The 17,296-nt window shown below is 34.7% G+C and overlaps 2 protein-coding genes across 3 annotated transcripts; one reads left to right on the forward strand and one right to left on the reverse strand.

Annotated features, from left to right (window-relative positions):
• The first annotated feature begins 5,642 nt into the window (after nucleotides 1-5,642).
• Nucleotides 5,643-9,490, forward strand: LOC145115158 (uncharacterized). 2 transcript variants are annotated; one of them, XM_079051366.1, is made up of 8 exons: nucleotides 5,643-5,767; nucleotides 5,905-6,420; nucleotides 6,592-6,952; nucleotides 7,023-8,185; nucleotides 8,280-8,393; nucleotides 8,694-8,848; nucleotides 8,945-9,026; nucleotides 9,116-9,490. In XM_079051366.1, exons 2-7 carry the CDS (start codon nucleotides 5,992-5,994, stop codon nucleotides 8,991-8,993), a joined length of 2,271 nt encoding a protein of 756 aa, XP_078907492.1. In that variant the 5' UTR covers nucleotides 5,643-5,767; nucleotides 5,905-5,991; the 3' UTR covers nucleotides 8,994-9,026; nucleotides 9,116-9,490. The 2 variants fall into 2 exon arrangements, with proteins under 2 accessions (XP_078907492.1, XP_078907493.1); XM_079051367.1 differs by having other exon boundaries at nucleotides 7,044-8,185.
• Nucleotides 9,491-12,285: 2,795 nt separating this feature from the next.
• LOC145114678 (65-kDa microtubule-associated protein 1-like) lies at nucleotides 12,286-17,068 on the reverse strand. The gene is made up of 10 exons (XM_079050745.1): nucleotides 16,924-17,068; nucleotides 15,762-15,858; nucleotides 15,372-15,575; nucleotides 15,026-15,277; nucleotides 14,726-14,941; nucleotides 14,497-14,652; nucleotides 13,714-14,025; nucleotides 13,531-13,618; nucleotides 12,858-13,006; nucleotides 12,286-12,758 (listed from the first exon to the last, which is right to left on the reverse strand). Exons 2-10 carry the CDS (start codon nucleotides 15,831-15,833, stop codon nucleotides 12,456-12,458), a joined length of 1,752 nt encoding a protein of 583 aa, XP_078906871.1. The 5' UTR covers nucleotides 15,834-15,858; nucleotides 16,924-17,068; the 3' UTR covers nucleotides 12,286-12,455.
• Nucleotides 17,069-17,296: the final 228 nt, after the last annotated feature.

The following is a 17,296-nucleotide window of genomic DNA, read 5'->3' on the forward strand; positions in this document are numbered from 1 at the left end:
CAGACTCGTCTTCATCCCGGACAACCATAACCGAAAGGCTGATAAATACCAAAATGCTGCAACGGATTCATGGTGCCAAACCATGCTTCTACCCCCACCAACTCCTTATAATTTATGAGACTTTCCTTGATTCGAGTACGGATCATGTGCTTTCATTAGTACGGGCCCAATACTACCTTCCACACATATCCGTACTTTCCTCAGAATCATCCCGAATCCTCTAAGTCACTTCCTCATAATGATACCTTCCTAAATCTACTAAACAACTCACCACCCTCACTAAAGCGCTTCTTATGATCTCATAGAATTCCCACCTCACCCTGCCATTAGTTGATGAAGGACTCCTATCAGTGTCAGCTAACTACTTCACGAATACAATTAAATGCAACAAAACCTAGATAATCCTTCAACTAAAAGACCCATCCATACAACGGTTAGACTCATACGAGATCTGCGCAATATGGCCAGATCAATCACTCTGAGATTATTTAACCTTTGCAGTATGTAACTTAACATATTCATGCAATAACTAACTTACATAATTATGAGTCCTACAAAGCAAAAATCAAGCAACATTCGAGCATCTAGAACTAACAACATTGCATAATCATGCAATCTTAACTTAGAAGCTCCTAAAGATCTCTAGTCACTAGCATGCATCACTACCAACTCACATAACATGCGTAATGCATCTCACCTAATCAGGCATCCTACCATGCAACACTGAGCAGATCCTTAGCCCTAATCTAGCATGCAATTCTATCAACTCATAAGATAACAGCTTGACACATCGCATAAAATAATTAGAGATATTTTGGGAAATCACCGCTCAAGCTCTGGCTGAGTGTACACACTGCTTCATCCGATCTTTCTTCTTTGAATTTCTTTGTTTCTTTTTGAAATGTTTTTATGAAAATCTTCACATCCTTAGTTTGAGTTTGGAATCCCACGAGTGTTCATCCAAATCCCTCAAACCTAGGATCTAATACCACTTTGTAATATCTAAATTTTCAAACCAAAATTTTAATTTTTAATTAACTATAAAAATTGTTCATAAAAACCCATCTCAAGAAAATCACAAGTATCAAATACAAATCATCATCATAATATCAGAATGTCCCAAAATATCCGGAATCATAAACTACAGGCGAATGTGTACAATCAAGCCTTCGCCTTCCCACGATCATCAGAAGTACCTGAAACACATGTAATCAACAACTGTAAGCACGAAGCTTAGTGACTTCCCCAAAATACCCCATACAACATAACACAAATAAACAACTATGGGTTATCAGCAACCCTGGAGACTACCCGAAGTCTCAGTGAGCAAACAACATGCTCTGTGGATTATCAGTAATCTTGGAGACTACCTGAAGTCTCAGTGAGCAAACAACACACTCTGTGGATTATCAGCAATCATGGAGACTACCCGAAGTCTCAAGACACACAATAACACATATCACAATAACAACAAATAAGATCCAACTGGTCAACACGTATATACTACCGCACATGCAAGTATAGTGAGAAGACTCATCTCGCACAAAAAACTGATAAAACTCACACCCGAACTGCCGAAACTAGACCCCGCCTTCTGGAATTGGGAAAAGCAATGTAGGCTCTGGATCCACAAGCTTGAGCTTCAACAATCAAAAATCTTGGACTTCTCTTTCCTCCAAAATGAACCCAAAACACATAAAAAGTCTAAAGATTTGCTCTAGGGGGCTATAGTTTCGAGTTATAGGCTCAAGAGGGTGGAGGTTGATGTTAGGAAGGGCCCCAAGGGGTTAGAGTCCTTAAATATGGCTAAAAACCACAAAATTAGGATTTTAACACTGTGACGGTACACCCACCAAAACTCCCTAAAACTGTGTCCCCCTTCAACCAGTACGCCCAACGTACTACCTAGTGTACGCCCAACGTACCGCCAGACTCCCTTTTCCAACTTAACATCAAACCACTATAACTTCTTCATTTCAACTCCGTTTTCTACGATCTTTATATCCGCGGTAAGGTATCGACGAGCTCTACAATTCTATCTTGATACTTATGACTAAAAACATCTCGAACTAAAATTCTTAATTTATGCAAGAAGCCCAAAACATAACCTTTCTCATTTTACCCATCAACTTCCATCGAACAATCCAAGGTGTAAGTCACTTATCCAACATCATACACCTCCAATAGAGTCTAAACTCCATTCCATTGAAGCCCAAGGCCTTTACATGGTCGAATTACGGTCCCCAAATCATGAATTTAAGGAACGTCCTCAAACAGGATGTTACAGATTATTGGTGGAATATGTTATGTCGTAATGATCCAATTAAACATCGTGCCTAACTAAAAATTGATGTAAGATATCTTATTCATTTTATATTGGAAAACATAAGTAAAATGATCAAGTACTAATCAAACTTTCCCGTAGTTCTTACTTTTATTCTTAAAAGTTTTCTTCCAAATGAACAAGGATTCAATATTAGTTATTTTTGGCCCATTATCTTCAAATTTATTGGAATATCTCGGCCTCTCTTGCATAGTATTTGATTTATATTCATCACGTAATGTTATCCAAGCACACAAAAGTGAATTGAGATCTCTCTAGTGAAATATATAAATAAAAAACCCTACTTTTTGTCTATTTCATTCAACCCATTTATACGTCTATGTTGGATTTGTTCATAACAACCAACAAACTTAGAAACAACACGAGTCATTCTACTCCAACAATTTTGAAGCGCTTAAATATTCCGTGAGTAGTGTTGTTACTATACATATCTTCAGGGCCGGTCCTGAGGATTCAAATGTCCAGGACGAGCCGGAAAAAAAAGACCCTTAAGCCCTAAAGTGTAACGAATTAAATTTATATAAATTGCAGTTTTTTTTTTTTTTAAAACGGTGATAGATTTTATAACAATAAATATAGAAAAATCATAGTATTTTACTAAAAAAATGATAGAAAAAGCATCCACCTAACAGAATATTCAGTTAATGAACATAAATCAAGAAAAGTTGAACAGCTTATCTGATTTTGTCATATCCATGTTAAGTCATTAAGTAAAAAAAAAATTAAGACAATGATATGAAATTGAATGTGTATAGATTATTTAAAACTAAAAGCTTAGAAAACAAGTCTAGTATTGGACTTCTTAAAGATTATATTCTTAAAGATTTAACAATATTTATCCGTGTTCAAGTTCACATTCACCATTTGACAAAGTATTTTTTTTTTTTAATTTGATATATGTTTTATGGTGAATGTAATTGGATATAACATCAAAAAGTTTGTGTAGAGTTGGTTTTCTATCACACAAATTCTTAGTTTTATATTACTTGAAATAAAATATAATATATTATGGTGTTCCAATCACTTTGAGATACAAAATCGATCATAACTGTGAAGGCATTTCTGTTTTATCCTAATTATCAAATGGTGCCCTAATAATTTGAGATAGAAATCATCAATGGATAAATCCTTCCCAGATGGATAAAATCCAATTAATCAAAAGAAAGAAGAAACTCACACTGTTGCCACATAACTCCAGCATATTCATATCCCTTCTTTGTTGCGCCAACAACCTTCTTTGCCCATCTCCTAAACAGAACCCTCACTTGTTCCATTGTATCTACCATTCTGCCAACACAAACGCAAGCCTCTGAACATCAAAATACAATAAGGAATTATCTCAAAAGATATAATCATAAAAATTGTGAGCAAACGCCATGGATTTGTACGCAATTTTTGGAGTTTCCGTATCCCAACGAAGATTCCAAGGGTTTTTATTGTAGACAAACGTTCTCGTTTACATGATATTTGGGTGTGATTCGACTTTCCCAAATACAAAATACAGTATATAAAAAAATTTAGGGCCCCTAAAAAAATTGGGCCCTGTTCACATGCCCAGTTTGCCCTCCCTCATAACCGGCCATGCATATCTTAAATAATTACTGATGCGAATTCAAAATGTCTGACATATGTTGATCACTATTATTGTTGTGCCTTTTCTTATCTTGAGTCATGAGTCATGACCATCATGTATGTGGTGCAAGGAAATAATTAGAAAATAATAAGATCATATGTAATAATGCACAATATGATCACGAAAGATTGAACATGATTTATATATTCATTAAGTTGATTATACATATAATTTAATTTTAATATATCTTTGCCTAAAACTTCTTAAAGTTGTTTTCCCGAGTATGACAACTATCTTCGAAGTTATGCAAATATATATATCAAACTCATAAAGCATTAATAACAAGTGAAATGTGTGAAGAGATTTGAAACCGATTTGAGACGAAGAAACAAAAGTTAACTTAATATTTGTTTTGTGATTCATGCTTTGTCATGTCCATACTGTTTAAATGACTAATCATTAAACTAAATTAATTATTTATTATGTATTTTAAAATTTGAAATTTACTTAAACTATAAATAATTATCTTTATGTTAACTTATTATTGAACAATTATTAATTATTAATAGTTGAGATATTTTGTTAAAATATATAAAAGGTGTCGATGAGTTGAGAACATTTTAGAAATTTTTTAATTAATTACATTGTTATAAAAAAAATTACAAAAAATCATAGGAAAACCAATGTCATTGCAATATAAGACCCATGTGGATGGTCTTAGAAATAATTTGTATACGATTATCTACTCTAATAAATGAATGTTTTTTTTTTGCCACATGTCACATTCTCATTCAATTTGTCAAATATCATTTTGTGGTTATTTTGAATTAATTTTTTTTCCACATGTCATTTTATAAGTTTTTCTATTTTATATTAATGTAATAATTGCAATAAATATAGTAATAAATGAATATCAATTTCATTAATCAACTTAACTTTTAATTTCAAAATTCTCAAATTAAAGCTCATTAGTTTCTTTTGTTTATTTATTTAAATTATTTGTTTAAATTTAAAAGATAAAAAACATTTCAATTATAATAATTCATTATTTTTTTTATTTTCTTATAAATTCAAATTTCTCAAATATTTTGATCTTTATATTTAATTTAAAAAAAAAATTTAACTCATGTATTAATGGGTCTCACAATTAGTTGTAATATTAAGTCATGAATAACCAATCCTTTAATATTCCATGTATTAATGGGTCTCACAACTAATTGTAATATTAAGTCATGAATAACCAATCCTTTAATATTTATGTAAACTAATTGGAGTTATTGATAACTAACATTTTGGTTTTATTATTAAAAGTGATTACAAATATATAATTTAATATATTAAGTTAAATTAATTTTAACAGTGTATAATATATAAAAATATTATTTTACTTATAAATAATTTTACATATAATCATATTTTTTCAAATAATAAAAGACAATGATTTGATTTATATAAATCGTAAAATATCCTGACATTATATTTTATAACATGTTTTGTTATATTAAAATATACAATAAATAATTATTTTATATCAAATAAAAAATCAACATGTCATTCTAAAAAACAAATACACCATCAATTAACTTGGTTTTCGTTAATGTTATATGTTAAGGGATATAATCTTATTTTTATAAAAGAGTATAATCTTAATTTATAATTTTAATATTAAACATTAATAATTGTATTCGATAATTGGGAGTAATAAAATGGAAGAAAACCCCACCTTATATTTCTCTCTCTCTTCTCTTCTCAATCTCCCTGACTCCCCTGCTCGAAGTTTTTTTTGGCCCCCAAACTCCTCGCCCAAAGACCAAAACCCCGATTATATTCGATTACAAACCCGCCAAAAGGTATTTCATTTAATCGATCTTTTCCCGAATTTTATTTTCAAATCATAAACCCCTCTCCTTTCCGACTCCCCCCTCCCTCTAGGGTTTCTTTCGCCTTTCCCACATCTTATGGCATCTAATCTTGATCCTTTATGCAGGTTTGTAACGAAAATTTGGTGTTTTCCCGGTGTTTTTCTTCAAAAAACGGAGGAAAAACGTGTTTTATGGTGGTGGGTCAGTGATCGATGGATAATACGGTTGTTGGAGAGCCTATGGATCTATCGGAGATGAGATCTGAGACCGTAGGTGAGAAGAGACCGCTGGAGAATGGTGTTGATAGAGATTCGGGCATTAAGAAGGCTAAAGGAGGAGGTGTTGATGTTGGGCTGGCGAGTAATGTGAAGAAGGTGGCTGAGATTGTGTTGGTGCTGGCTACTATGGGGAAGATGAGGGGCGGTAGGAAGCCAACGGCGGTGGAGGTGCAGATGATGGCTGAGGCGAGGGAGAAATTAGCTGATGTTTGTAAAGAATTTGCTCCAAAAGATATTTTTCCTAGGGATGCTTTTGGGTCAGTAATTGAGGATCTTGGTCTTAATAGATTGAGGGAACAGAGGTTAGGGATTCGGCCTCCAAAGATGTCGATTGCTGAGAAATTGCAGCTTACAAAGCAAAAGGTGAGGTTCCATTCTGATATTTGCTTCTTCCTTTAAGTTACAGATGTTTATTTGCTAAAATTGAGTTCCTTGAAACTTGTTTTTACCTGTTTTTGATATTGCTGTATAGTTGCCACATGTTGTTTTTTCTTTTTTGCTGATATAAGCTTCTGTATTCTGCATTTCGATCAGATGGAAAAGTCAGAGGTTTTCCCATTACATTCCAATATGTATACACCTCCAAGACTGCAATCAAACATAAGTGGGGCTACTGAAAACCGTGGGGCGTCTGTAAGGATGTTTCCATCAGATAAAACAAATCACACACCTGTTTCTTCCGGAAGCTTCCAGAATCCTTCAAACGTGGTTCATGCTTCTGCATCCAACACACGAGCTTTACCTTATCAATTGCCCACAAGTGAGGTAAGACCTGGTGTCTCCAATATCATACATATGGGAAGAGATTCTTCATTGTCAGTGCCTCGAGCTGAAAGACCACATTTTAGAATAGATGGAGGTGCAAATGGTTCTTATAATACATCACAGTCCCAAGGTACCATCTTTTACTCTTTTTCAGTTTCTTGATTCATAAATTATTCATAGCATATGCATCCTAAATGCAGTGATTGGAGATCACATGACAGGGAAAACTCCATCATGGTCTATGCAGCCTCAAGCTGCTTCTTTTGGTAAAGCTGGATCTGATAAGGTAAAGGCAGATGGCTCATCTAGTCATGTAATTACATCTAAACCATTCATCACTCAAGGAACACCTACTCCTATGAACACGAATCATGTCCCACATCGTATGAACTTCATTCAACCTCCTTCTGTCAGCGATACACACAGTGAAGTTAGTAAAATTGTTCAAAAGTTACTGCACCCGCATCTGCCAGATCATCCCACATGGACACCTCCTTCAAGGGATTACATGACCAAGGCTTTGACTTGTCAAATGTGCAAGGGGACAATCAATGATGTGGATACTGTACTTGTATGTGATGCTTGTGAAAGAGGGTATCACTTGAGGTGTCTACATTGTAATCCGAAATCTATCCCTAGAGGTGAGTGGCAGGAATGGCATTGTGCAAAGTGTTTGACCATAAGCAATGGAAAACCTCTTCCCCCTAAATATGGTCGTGTTATGAGAAACATAAGTACACCAAAGTTATCTTCAAATACTCTAACAGATCAGCCATCTTTAGATAAGAAATCAAATGGGATCTCTGATCTTTCACAAACTGCTTCTGGTGAAACCAACAGTAAACTGACAGAAGTAGAAAATGAGAAACATGACAAGTCTTGTTTGGTTGAAAGATCAAATGAGGAGAAGTTTGCAATGCTGTCAGCACCACAGCCTCCTGCTAATCTGGAGGCAGTTACCAGTTTTGAAAATCATCATACACAGACACAGACACAGACAGAGACAGATGCTCTTGCACAGCAGTCTCAAAACAGTAGTGATGTCCAAGAAGTTTCACATAGTGGACAACAAAGTTTAGAACCTGGTGTTAATGGTTCAGACTCAGTTAAGGAGGAGGGTGAAGAAGGTGATCCTGATCCTGTTAAAAAAAGTGAAACTCATCATGTTGTGGTTGGTGAAAATGAGGACCCTTTATTGAGTAGCATAGCAATGAATGAAGTTGAATGGGTTGGGGATGTGGTAAAAGAAATCGATGGAAAAACATATTACCAGTCTTGTTGCATCAATGGAACTTCATATGCATTAAAGGATTATGCACTTTTCAGCTCCCCTGGCAATAAATATTTGCCTAATAAACTACAAGTAAGTAGATAGAGTCTGTAGTATTATGTACTAAAATAAATAAATAATATAATATGTGATATTTATTTATATATAAGTTTGTTGTTTGTTGTAGGAAATGTGGGAAGATGAAAAGACGAAAAAGAAGTGTGTTACTGTGACTCGGTGTTTTTTTCCTGATGATTTGCCTGAGGGTGTTGGTCGTCCATGTGCACCAGAAACCAATGAGGTAAACATAAATTTTTTTTGACTTAATTTGGACAGAATGACTTAACTGGCCAAATTTATAACCACTTGACTTAACTATTTCCCCCCTTGGTTTCTGCAATGCAAGGGTAAAATGGGTTTATGTATGCAAAATACAAACATCAATTTATCCAGACAAACAGACATCATTAGTTCATTACCCATTCAGCCAATTCACCCATGCATGAGCATGAGTTAATTAATTATTGGAGGAAGTTGGTTATGAAAAAAGGGATAATAAGGTTAGTTATAAATGATATGAGGGAGTTGTATGTTGGTTTAGGTATATGAATCGAATCATGAAAGCACACTATTGGCTGGGTTGATTCATGGGCCATGTGAGGTTCTTCCTCCAAGCAAGTTCTCTGAAGAAAACGCTGTTAGAACTCGTTTGAGGGCAAGAGGCAGTGATAGACGAAAACCTCTTTTTCTTTGCAAGTGAGTCCTCCCATCAGTCTCCATTTTTCAATTGCTCAATCTTTCTTTTATAAATTACATCCATCATATGACATATCCTTGTGTGTGTTTGTGCAGATGGTTTTATGATGAAATAAAACGGCTATTTCGAGATGTTACATGCTGATCTGATGTAGTATTGTACTATTGTGGTGTGGGGGTAAGTAAGACTTGAGATTATTAAATGACTTATTTGAGAAGGAGGCTTGCTTAAACTTAAAGTGTGTGTGTGTGTTTCTGGTAACACAGGTGATGCTGTCTGGTTGTTAGAGCCTTAGAGGGTATACAATTACTGACCAAATCTGTACAACAAAGTAACAGTGGCTGGCAGCTGGCTGTAATTCTTATTGACAGGAGGAACACATTTTAAAACCAAAAAAGTTGTTAACAGACAGCATCCATCTCCCACTCCTTGTATCCCATCACTCTCTAGTAGCTGACCGAGGGAGGGGTGGTGTGGTTAGAAATTTAGCTACAGCGTCTTTTGTTTGATCATGTCATGTCATTGTTTTCAACCAACATATAATTCTTATTTAGTCAGTCATATCATGTTTTTTTTTTTTTTTTTTTTTTTGCGCGTACTTTTTGAGCTTTTATTAGAAATTTGAGTTGCATTGAGTTTGAGTTTGGCTTTATAATTTCACTTGAGCCTTATGTATTCATTAAAGTCGCTTACATTTTTGGTCCTAGCTTGCTTTTAATTTTTGTCCCAAAAAGGTATAACATAAACTTGGATGTTATTTGAGGTTTTTGTAATGTTTCAAGTATAAAACTATATTTTTATCACTAAAATTGTAAATTATTTTCAGTACCAGAATAAGTAATTTTACTTGGAGCAAGCTCGGTTGTTTGATAAAACATAAGTATTAGTGCCGAATGATTCCAACTTTTTAATGGTCCCATAAGTCATTCAGAGGCTGTATCGATTTAGAGGTGACATCTAAATGATTCTCTTACAAGAACCTTAAATAAGTATAAATTTGCAAGAAAACTTTATGGGACCAAATTTTCAAAATCCGAGGATCAAAGTGCAAATCATTAATATGCATGTACAAGAGTTGGGCTTGTATAAAACGTGCACATTGTAAGTTGGGCTTTTATCAAAAGTGCTTGTATAGATGTTTTTGAGTTAGTCAAACCGTTAGGTTCCGTTTGCTTTATAAAACAAAGGTTTCTCATATCAAAGCTTGAATCTTTCTTGAGCCAGACGATACTGTAGTATTGAGCTATTAATTTGAGTTCGAGCTTGCCTTAATACAATTTAGTGGAGTTTGCGCCCGAGGATGAATTGTGCGGTTATGCCTATTGTTGTAGATTGCATGTTGGGTCAATTTTTTTTTTCTCCTAGCTTCATAAAATGTTACTTTTTTTAATTTTGTTTTATTTTTTCCAGTTGCAGAAAGCAACTATATAGCAATCGAATACATGGATTTCTTGGAGTCAAAATTCATGAAAACGTGAAGAAATTTGTTGAATTTTGCAATATATAATAGCCAAAAACATTCTAGAGATCAACATCCAAAAACACAACTAGAGTTTAATAGAAGCCAAAAAACTGAGACGACAGATGCCTCATGCCCATGGTTTGTCTTTTTTCCTACATGTAAAATGACTCGGAGGCCCAGTCTTTCTTATCAAATCCGAGAGCACCCTATCCTCTCCTCTAGGCATGTGGGCTTTAAGAGCCTTGGGCTAGAAATATTTAAGAAATGAAAGAATTTAGAGTGGAACTGTAGCATAACCGATAAAAAGTTTAAATAATTAATTAAACATGAATCTCATACATATCAAAACAAGAACATCTCATTAAGTTACAGTCTTTTTCGGCTTAAAAACAAAAAAGCCAAACCAATCTTCAATCTTTGTTCTTTTGGTAATAAGAAACCAAACAGTCAATTTTCGACATGAGTTTCGTTTTTCGTGTTTTTTTTTTTCTTTTTCTTTTCCTGTTATTAGTTTGGTAACCCTAGAAGAAATTGTGAGATGAAAATGGGTCGAGATCAATAGACATACAAGTTGAAAGATTGCAAAAAGATCAAATTTCAGATAACCTGAAAATCTTGTAGCTCAGGAGACTCAACAGTCAATATGAAAATATCAGCAACTTCTGGTGTTCTAAAGCTGACTCTCTTCTTTGTCTTTTTGATCCCCATTACCATTTCATCATCATCATCATCATCATCATCATCATTGTTATCATATTCAAACAGAGGATTCAAATGGTCCCCTAACAGGAGTGTTTGTGTTTCCATGGAGACGTTCTCGGTAACAAATGAAGGGTTAGGATGAACCCGTTTGCTAGAAGTAGCCAATGGCAATGGTGACGGTTTGTTGAGGCTAGGCGAACTTAAAATACAATCTTGTAATGTTAGCTGATTATTCTTCAAAAGCTGCTCTTTTTTCTCGTCTTTCTGTTTCTGACCATTTTGGTGTCTTTTCTTGTTACGATTGGCGAACAAGCATATAGGTTTCAGGAAGTCTAGTATAGACCCCATGTTTGTTTTTTGAACCAGGCTAGTTTGGATTTGGGATTATATATGCATATATATAGGTTGGATTTGTGTGTGGAATTATTGGCTGTCATATGATGTTTGAGCATAGTTATCTTTAGGGGTAATTCCTAGGAAGCAAAGTCAATAGATAAGACATTGGTCATGAACTTGGACCAATAGGAGGAAACTAAGGATTCATGTTAGTGTACAACCAAAATCCAATATCGCCGTTTCACTTGTGTTAAGCTATATCTTATGATTTTTATCTCTATGCTAGTTTCCCAATGGGCAACATTTTGTTGGCTTTCTTAGTTTTACAAATGTCCGATAATTTATGGTGTTATATTTTATTTGTAATAAATAAAGTATATAAAATATTCTCTTTCGAAAAAAAAAGTATATAACTTTTTTAAAAAAAATTACAGGAGAAACTATGTCAAAAGCCACTCGAAAATGTATTTATTTAGTATTATAAATCGTTTTATTTAAAACAATTGTATTACTATAAGTCTATACTAGCGATATGTTTTTTTACCCACTCAAAGACAATAAAATAGTAACTTACCCTGTTTAATCTTATCCATTTTATCGCCTACATTCACCACCAAATATGTAAAGTATGTCCTATTTTATGAATATAAACACTTGATAAGGTTGGATTTGAAGTTAAAATTACTAGTCATATTTGAGTTAAAATTATTAGAGTTATTAGAACTAGATTTTTCATAGATTATTTATATTTTAAAACATAATATATATTTACGACTGGGTATGAAACTTCATAAAAATTCCATGGTTTGAGATGGCTAGGATATTAGTATTATACCCACCATTTATGTTTTTATAAAACTTATAATTTTATTATCGATATATGATTTCAAAAGTTAATTTTAATGTTATATGCGAAATTAGGAATGGGAAGCTTGAGACCCTCAAACTCAAAAGACGCATATTATGAATCTGGTTATAGTAAGTAGTAACATGCAATCACAAGAGAGAGAGAGAGAGAGAGAGAGAGAGAGAGAGAGAGAGACAGTTGATAGTAGGTAGGTAGGATCCTAAACAAACAATTTATACTTACTCAAGTGAAACTCCTTTTAAGGTGTAACTGGGGCAGGCTCGGTACCTGAGACATGTGAGGCAGCATCCTCTTTTGATATGGCCTCATAGTTCAAAGGAGCAATTGGTCTGGTACTGTCTCTCTTGCCTGACCTACCACCTGCACCTGCACCTCCATTTTGGTTCAAAGAAAGCCTTCTGTTAGGTGTTCCATTTCCATTACCATTCACACGTGGTCCCACCACCTTCTTTGTACTGCTAAGTGGTCGCGCCGGGCTTGGTCTTGAACCGACTATTGCTTCTTGTTCTGTGTTTAGCTGTTCATGAAACTTCTTCTGGTCCTGTAGGTAGGTAGGTAGGTAGTGTCACAACTCACAATTCCAAAACCAAATTGACTTTTTGACTACTACATTTTATAGTAATAACTAGGATTTTCTAACCCTCATTCTTCGTTTCTCTTCTTCTCTGTCATGCCTGAGTAAAGCATATTCGTCTAACATCGCAAGGAGTGGAACACCGTCATATGCAAAAGTAAGTCCGTGTTCCTCTTCCCATGCTCTGGTTTTCCCCACCAAAGTCTCCACAAGACCTGCATTGCATTGCATTTATTTTACTGTTCTATCCATCTAAAATGCACCAAACACAGACATAATAAACCTAAAAAAAGTCAATAAACCACAGCAATTTTAAAGAGTAAACAACATAAAGTGTTCCTATGGTTACAAAACCAAAAAGGTTACGCATTTGGTCCTCGTCCTAAACTTTTCACCTTTTTCGTCCCTGTCCCTGAAAGCAAGTATTGTAATCCATTACATCTCTAGCCAACCCAAGGATGACTACTCTACCCTTATACGATTTTTTCAAAAAAAATCAAATAAGGGCAAAATAGTCATTTTTTCATCAGCTTTGGACTAAAAGGGTTACAATCCATATTTGCTTTCAGGGACGGAAAAAGGTTAAGGATGAATATTTTTTGCATAACCACAGGATGATTGTCAAATTTATATTATAGTAAAAATCTCTGCAAAAGGTCGAATAACTCTAATGCAAGCATTGGATAAAAAAAATTAACACCCATGCCAACAGAAACAAAAAGTTTGGCTGGCATATTACCCGGAATTTTGTTGACCAAAACTCTGGCCTTTTCTGCTCGCTTCAGATTTAAGTGTGCACCTCTGCTTGCATTATATCTGTTGTCATCCTGTTATGAATATGAAGCCAAAAAATTAAACCATCAACATATTTCAGCTATTAATTTTTCAGGGTTAATTTGCAAAAAAGAAAGAAAAAGATTACCCTATTGTAATCATCAAGCCAGCTTTCTTCTTCACATGCTGACATCCACTTCTCAACTTTATCCAATATATCTTTCCTACTGATTGCCTCTTCCTTGGCTTTTATGATTTGATTATCCATGTCTGCTAGCAACTCAGAAGGCTCGACACTCCCAGAATCAATCAGCGCCAAAATTTTCTCTCTAGCAGCTTGCGAGTTGATCTCAATGTGTGCATGTGCGAAAATCTCTTCAAGCTCACCTTGCCTCTTAAATGCAATCTCTTTCATTCTGCTAAATTTAAGCTTATCTAGCCTTTCAACTTCCACCTCAGCCTACATAACAAAATCATATAATGTCTTATGAATTAGGTATTACCAACCACGCTCCTTATTTTCTTCTCTAAAGAACAACTAAAGGGTTTTTTTTTCCCGTTGACTTCTGTATGGCTGAATGGGTAATGATGTCTATCTGGATAAAGTGCAAGGTCTGTTTCTTTTGTACACTTTATAAACAATCTGAATGAGACTATATGACCATTTTAACTTTACATTCCAAAAAACAAATTTCACAATATTCATCAATTTTAATGTGAGATGGGTTGGGAAGAACAAGAATTGAAAATAGCCGTACATGGTTAGTGTCTTAATACATTAAGTCAGTTTTTTTTTTTTGGCTTAACCCCTTGAGTCATTATGTTCGAATTAAGTAAAAAAAAAAACAGCCGTGTATAGCTGTCCAGATTAACTGCTTAACCCATTAAATAAATCAAAAGGAAACAATCCATATATTAGTATTTTTGATACCTGTTCAATCAAATCAAGAGCAAGAGCCCCTGGGACAGTTACTTCATCCACTGAAGCTGAGATGTTACAAGTAACATGATCAAACAAACTACGCTCTTCTTCAGAAGTATCCATCAAATTCCAAAGATCAATTAGCTGAGTTGCTAACTCTTGAAGCTGCAAAACAGAAAGAAAAACATGTCATAATATGATTTTAGGAGAGACATAAGGAGGTGGAAAATGGCATTACCTTCTTTAACCTCTGCTTCTTATCTTCTTTTAAAGCTATAACCGTTTTAGCAAGCCTAGCTAGGGTGTCATTGCTTATGCTTTTGGACCCCACCCCAGTTGCATCATCTAAGCTTGGATGCACCTCTGTCACTGTACTGTAGAAATCGATCCCAACGACAGCACAAAGGTCATGTACAGTGCTAACAAGTTCCAGGACCTTGTGCAATCTATCACTCTAACAAAAATCAATGTTACTATCAGTGTCAGTAGTCTATAACTAAACAGATGACTGACTAAATGGTTGAGGGTAAAATTGTACTTTCTCCTTCTGGAGCTCTTTTAACTGGTCATGGAATTCTGACAATTTCTTCAAGGATAAGTCAGACTCGTCAACTTTTGGGCTTCCTGCCTGCTGATTACTACTCCCTGCAATTTCGCCACATATTTTTTGTATTTGTGTTTGTACATCTGAGAAATCCTTTATCCTCTCTTCCTTCTGCTTCCACAATTGTTCTAGAGCTGGTGCAATAGCAGCAAGTTGTTCCTTAATGGTTCCTGATGTCTTCTCAGGCTACATATAAGTCAACATGATATACAGAAAAGGTGTCATGACTCATGAATTCTCTATTTCTCTTGTTACAAAAAAAAAACAACAAGATACGTACAATTCCAACAAACGTTTTCTCTCCAAGGGATGCAAGAAGGGTTGAAAATTCAAGTTTAGCATCTGCCAGTGCCTGAAGAAGGTGTGCCCTTGACTTTGCAGCCTGGTCAACTTTCCTCTTGTACACATCCAAGCACTCTTGTTCTAGCTGAAGAAGCATCTTATCCCTTTCCTCATCGCTTTCACCAACCTCATCCCAAATTTTCTGCATTAATATAGAAATTATCACTCAATAGTCAGTTTAGTGCCCACAAAAAGTTAACCTTCCCATAAACATTATTAGTCACTTCATTCTAGCTGAGATTATGTGAGTGAAACTGTGAAAGTGAAAAAACAAACAAATTTCTTTAACAACAAAAATGGAAAACAACAATGTGAAATCATGTTTCACCTGCAACTGATGCAGTAACGAACCGCAGGTTGAATCGCCAAGAAGAGGATTTTGAACATCCACCTCTGCCATTTCGTATCACCCCAATCTACCTAGCCTGCATCAACAGTTAGCAATCAAAAGTTGTATGAAATACCAATGTGAAAAATGGCAGACTTATTAGCTGCAATTTGCTAAAACATGGTTGGGATACTTAAACCGGTCAACTATTGTTGATAGAATAAAAAGTAGGAGAAACATAAATGTTCAGTTAGAGAGATTCCTAACAGAATGATCACCAGCCACTTTACATAAGAGTGGCTGCATGGTATTCATTCTAGATTGTTGCATACTCTAATTATATGGATAAGCCAATATAAGTTCTTTTGTAGGAATTTGGGATATGGTAAATCTATTGGACATTTGTGTAGAACACACTAGATACACAAGTGCAGCATAATCTGCAAAACGAATAATATGCATATGCAGGATGCAGCATATCTACTAATCCATCATGATTTGCATTGTTCAATCTATAACTACAGTAACTACAATTGGTCACAAAAGGAACTCTATTTTCAAAACACTCACAATTTGAAGGACATCAATTTGCGTATATAAAAAAACTGTTAAAATACTGTATTTACGGAGAAAATATGATAAGAAATAAAAAAGTTGATTTCCACTCAAACCTATCTCCACTACACAAAAAAACGAACAGTCGTTTAGAAAAAAAAAAAAAACGTAACTCACTAAGCAATTTCGTCTCCCTAAAACTTCGATAATACACAAATGTACGTACCCGAATCTATATATGACACTGCATATACAGAGAAAAAAAATGATAATATATCAAAAAGTTCATTTCCACTCAAACCTATCTTCAATACACAAAAACTAAACAATCGTCCAAGAATTAAGATCTAATATCATCAAAAAACACATACTCTAATTAAACCAATTGACCTCCCTAAAACCTCAATAATGCACAAATGTACCCCAATCTATGACCAAGGAACAGTTAATTTCAAAATTCAACTATTTGCGAACTTCGAAAGTCATAGATCTCGAGCAAACGTCGACTTCGGGTCCATACAAAGAGCTAACAGTGTACTCAATGTATCAAAAGCGTACGAAAAGCAAGTACATTTATAATAACGATGAAGCAGGAAATATTACTTACAAATATTGTATCCTGGATTAGGTTTTCGCGAAGCTTTTGTGGTCACAGATCTGAGCGTTCTTCTGGGCTAGATGTTTCCTGTTGTCGAGAAGAAGACGAAGAGAGAGCAAAAAGGGCAGGAGTGAGAAACAGATGTGACGATGTCCTGAATATTTTTGATATATGTGCACCCGTGATTTCTGGATTATTTACGAAAATGACATTAAATTATTTTGCCCTTGGATGGTTTGACCCAAGGAAGAGACCTTTTGACTTTAAATATTTATTGACTGGACCCTATTATATTTGAAGAAATAAGTGTTTGTTATCGGCTTATCGCACACAAAATAAAAATTATATATATAGTATGAGGAGTTAGGTGACAAGTGAAAAT

This window comes from Lactuca virosa, chromosome 5 (genome assembly GCF_052849685.1).
Source record: "Lactuca virosa cultivar CGN04683 chromosome 5, Lactuca_virosa_CGN04683_v6, whole genome shotgun sequence".
Classification (NCBI taxonomy): Eukaryota; Viridiplantae; Streptophyta; class Magnoliopsida; order Asterales; family Asteraceae; genus Lactuca; species Lactuca virosa.